This window comes from Lolium rigidum, chromosome 2 (assembly GCF_022539505.1).
Source record: "Lolium rigidum isolate FL_2022 chromosome 2, APGP_CSIRO_Lrig_0.1, whole genome shotgun sequence".
Lineage (NCBI taxonomy): Eukaryota > Viridiplantae > Streptophyta > Magnoliopsida > Poales > Poaceae > Lolium > Lolium rigidum.
Window position 1 is genome coordinate 76,325,610 of NC_061509.1, and position 2,551 is coordinate 76,328,160.

Consider the following 2,551-nt stretch of genomic DNA (forward strand, 5'->3'; position numbering starts at 1 on the left):
TCCTCTTCGGCAGAGCACCGTTCAGATGTCCTATCGACTATCGCGTGTCATCATTTTTAGCGTGTGAAATGATCACCTGAATAAATAATCTTAAATGATGGCTCCTCTGATAGCTCCAAGATGACCATCAGCTGATGTGCGTCTATTCAAATTGTATAAGGGCGGGTAACTGTCAAATGGGAGCACTAAAAATCTGAAAAGGTCAGCCGTTCTTGATATAAAATTCAGATTTCTGGAAAACAGACTGCTATTCCACACCACGTGTTATGACAACCACGCATTTCTCATATCCTCTGGTTTTATGGCCCAAAGAAAAACACGATATTTTTGCAGAGAAGCCCCTTTTTAAGCTAGAGAAGAAGTGGGGAGCACAGCAACGTGGAGTGGCAGCCATGGCTGGAGCAAACAAGTTGAGGATGAGGAAGTTGTTAGTGGGACTGTGAGAAACGCAGCAGCAGCCTTAAGATTATTTTGCACGCTCTAAAAGCGCCTTTTGCTTACCATTAGTACCCATTTCTTCTTCCAGACCCTCGTCGCTCTCTTAAACCACTTGTGAGGACGTTGATGAGTGTGCCCACAATGGCGCCAACACAGCAAGCACTTGCCGCTGCCGCGACGGAGAAGCCGCACTTCGTCCTGGTCCCTCTCCCGGCGCACGGCCACCTCATCCCCATGGTCGACCTCGCGCGCCTCCTGGCGTCCCGCGGCGCGCGCGCGAGCCTCGTCACCACGCCGCTCAACGCCAGGCGGCTGCGCGACGGCGGTGTCAACAAGGAACTCCTCCTTGAGATCGTCGACCTCGCGTTCTCGCCGGCCGACTACGGCCTGCCACCTGACTGCCAGAACGCCGACAAGATCTCCGACAACGCCCAGATCCTCCCCTTCTTCCTCGCCCTGCACAAGCTCGCGGCGCCATTCGAGGCCTACTTGCGCGCGCTGGAGCCCCGCCCGAGCTGCATCATCGCCGACTGGTTCAACTCGTGGACGGCCGGCGTCGCCAGTAGCCTCGGCATCCCGCGGCTGTTCTTCCACGGACCGTCGTGCTTCTTCTCGTTCTGTGACCTCAACGCCGCCGCGCACGGGCTGCACGAGCGGGTAGCCGCAGCCGACGACGACCGGCAGACGCACGTCGTGCCCGGGATGCCCGTGTCCGTAAAGGTGAGCAAGGGAAGGGTGCCCGGCTTCCTCACCTCTCCTGGGTGCAAGGAGCTGCGTGAGGACGCCATGGCGGCCATGCGCGCGTCCGACGGCGTGGTGGTGAACACCTTCTTGGACCTTGAAGACAAGTTCGTCGCGGCCTACGAAGCTGCTCTCGGGAAGCCGGTGTGGACGCTTGGCCCGTTCTGCCTGCACAACCGGGGCACCGAGGACACGGCGTCGCGCGGGGGCGACAAGCCCGGCGTCAGCGAGAGCGCGATCACCGCATGGCTGGACGAGCAAGTCCCAGACTCCGTCGTGTACGTCAGCTTCGGCAGCGTCGCACGGAAGCTTCCGAGGCAACTGTTCGAGATCGGCCACGGCCTGGAGGACTCCGGGAAGCCGTTTGTCTGGGTCGTGAAGGAGTCGGAGCAGGCCTCGCCGGAGGCTCGGGTATGGCTAGAGGCCCTGGAGGCTCGCACGGCGGGGCGTGGTCTCGTTGTGCGCGGCTGGGCGCCGCAGCTCGCCGTCCTATCGCACCGCGCCGTTGGGGGGTTCGTCACGCACTGCGGTTGGAACTCGCTGCTGGAGTCCATCGCGCACGGCGTGCCGGTCGTGACGTGGCCGCATTTCGCCGACCAGTTCCTGAACGAGCAGCTGGCCGTGGACGTGCTCGGCGTCGGCCTTCCGATCGGCGTCACGGCGCCAGTGATGATCCTGGACGACGACGCGCCGGTGCCGGTTCTGCGCGAAGGCATAGCGCGTGCGGTATCGCTGCTCATGGACGGAGGGGAGGAGGCGGAGGAGAGGAGGAGGAAGGCCAAGGAGTACGGCGCGAAAGCTCGCAGGGCCATGGAGAAAGGAGGCGATTCGTACGAAAAACTTAGGCAGCTGATCGAAACCTTCAGATACGGTACATAGGCAATACACATGGGAACACTGTCACCGCCTGAACATTAGTAGTACGAAAATAACTTTGTACAATTGTACGTAAATCTCTTCATTGCACTGCACTAGTTTCAAAAATTCATCCGTGCCCGCGTGTAATCATGTCGCTCAGTGGCATTGATGTCTCCGTCAGAAGAAAATGCTTATTGATCGCCTCCATACGACATGCATCAGTTTGTTATCAATCAGCATCCACCATGCTTTGGAGGGTGATCAGACAAGGTAAGAGCATTTCTAGTGGAAGGTGCAAATTTGGACGTGTATATCTCTATATACATGTCTATATACACGTTGCTAAATTTAACACCTTCCAATTTTTCAGTGAACCTGTATTAGGATGTGTAAATCACGACGTGTATATTTCAACGGCTATATTTTCACACAGGCAAACTTCTTAGCAAATCAACAAAAAATTAATAGCAATCTATAACTCCATATATCAGACCACATCACAGAACCAATTATG

General features: G+C 56.5%; 1 protein-coding gene across 1 annotated transcript; it reads left to right on the forward strand.

The window, feature by feature from the left end:
- The first annotated feature begins 391 nt into the window (after positions 1-391).
- On the forward strand, positions 392-2,244 carry LOC124686746 (UDP-glycosyltransferase 73E1-like). The gene has a single exon (XM_047220646.1). The coding sequence runs from the start codon at positions 565-567 to the stop codon at positions 2,056-2,058; it is 1,494 nt and encodes a 497-aa protein (XP_047076602.1). The 5' UTR covers positions 392-564; the 3' UTR covers positions 2,059-2,244.
- Positions 2,245-2,551: the final 307 nt, after the last annotated feature.

Excerpts from the sequence above, each read along its gene's own strand:
- LOC124686746 (XM_047220646.1), top strand. The coding sequence starts at position 565 with ATGAGTGTGCCCACAATGGCGCCAACACAGCAAGCACTTGCCGCTGCC.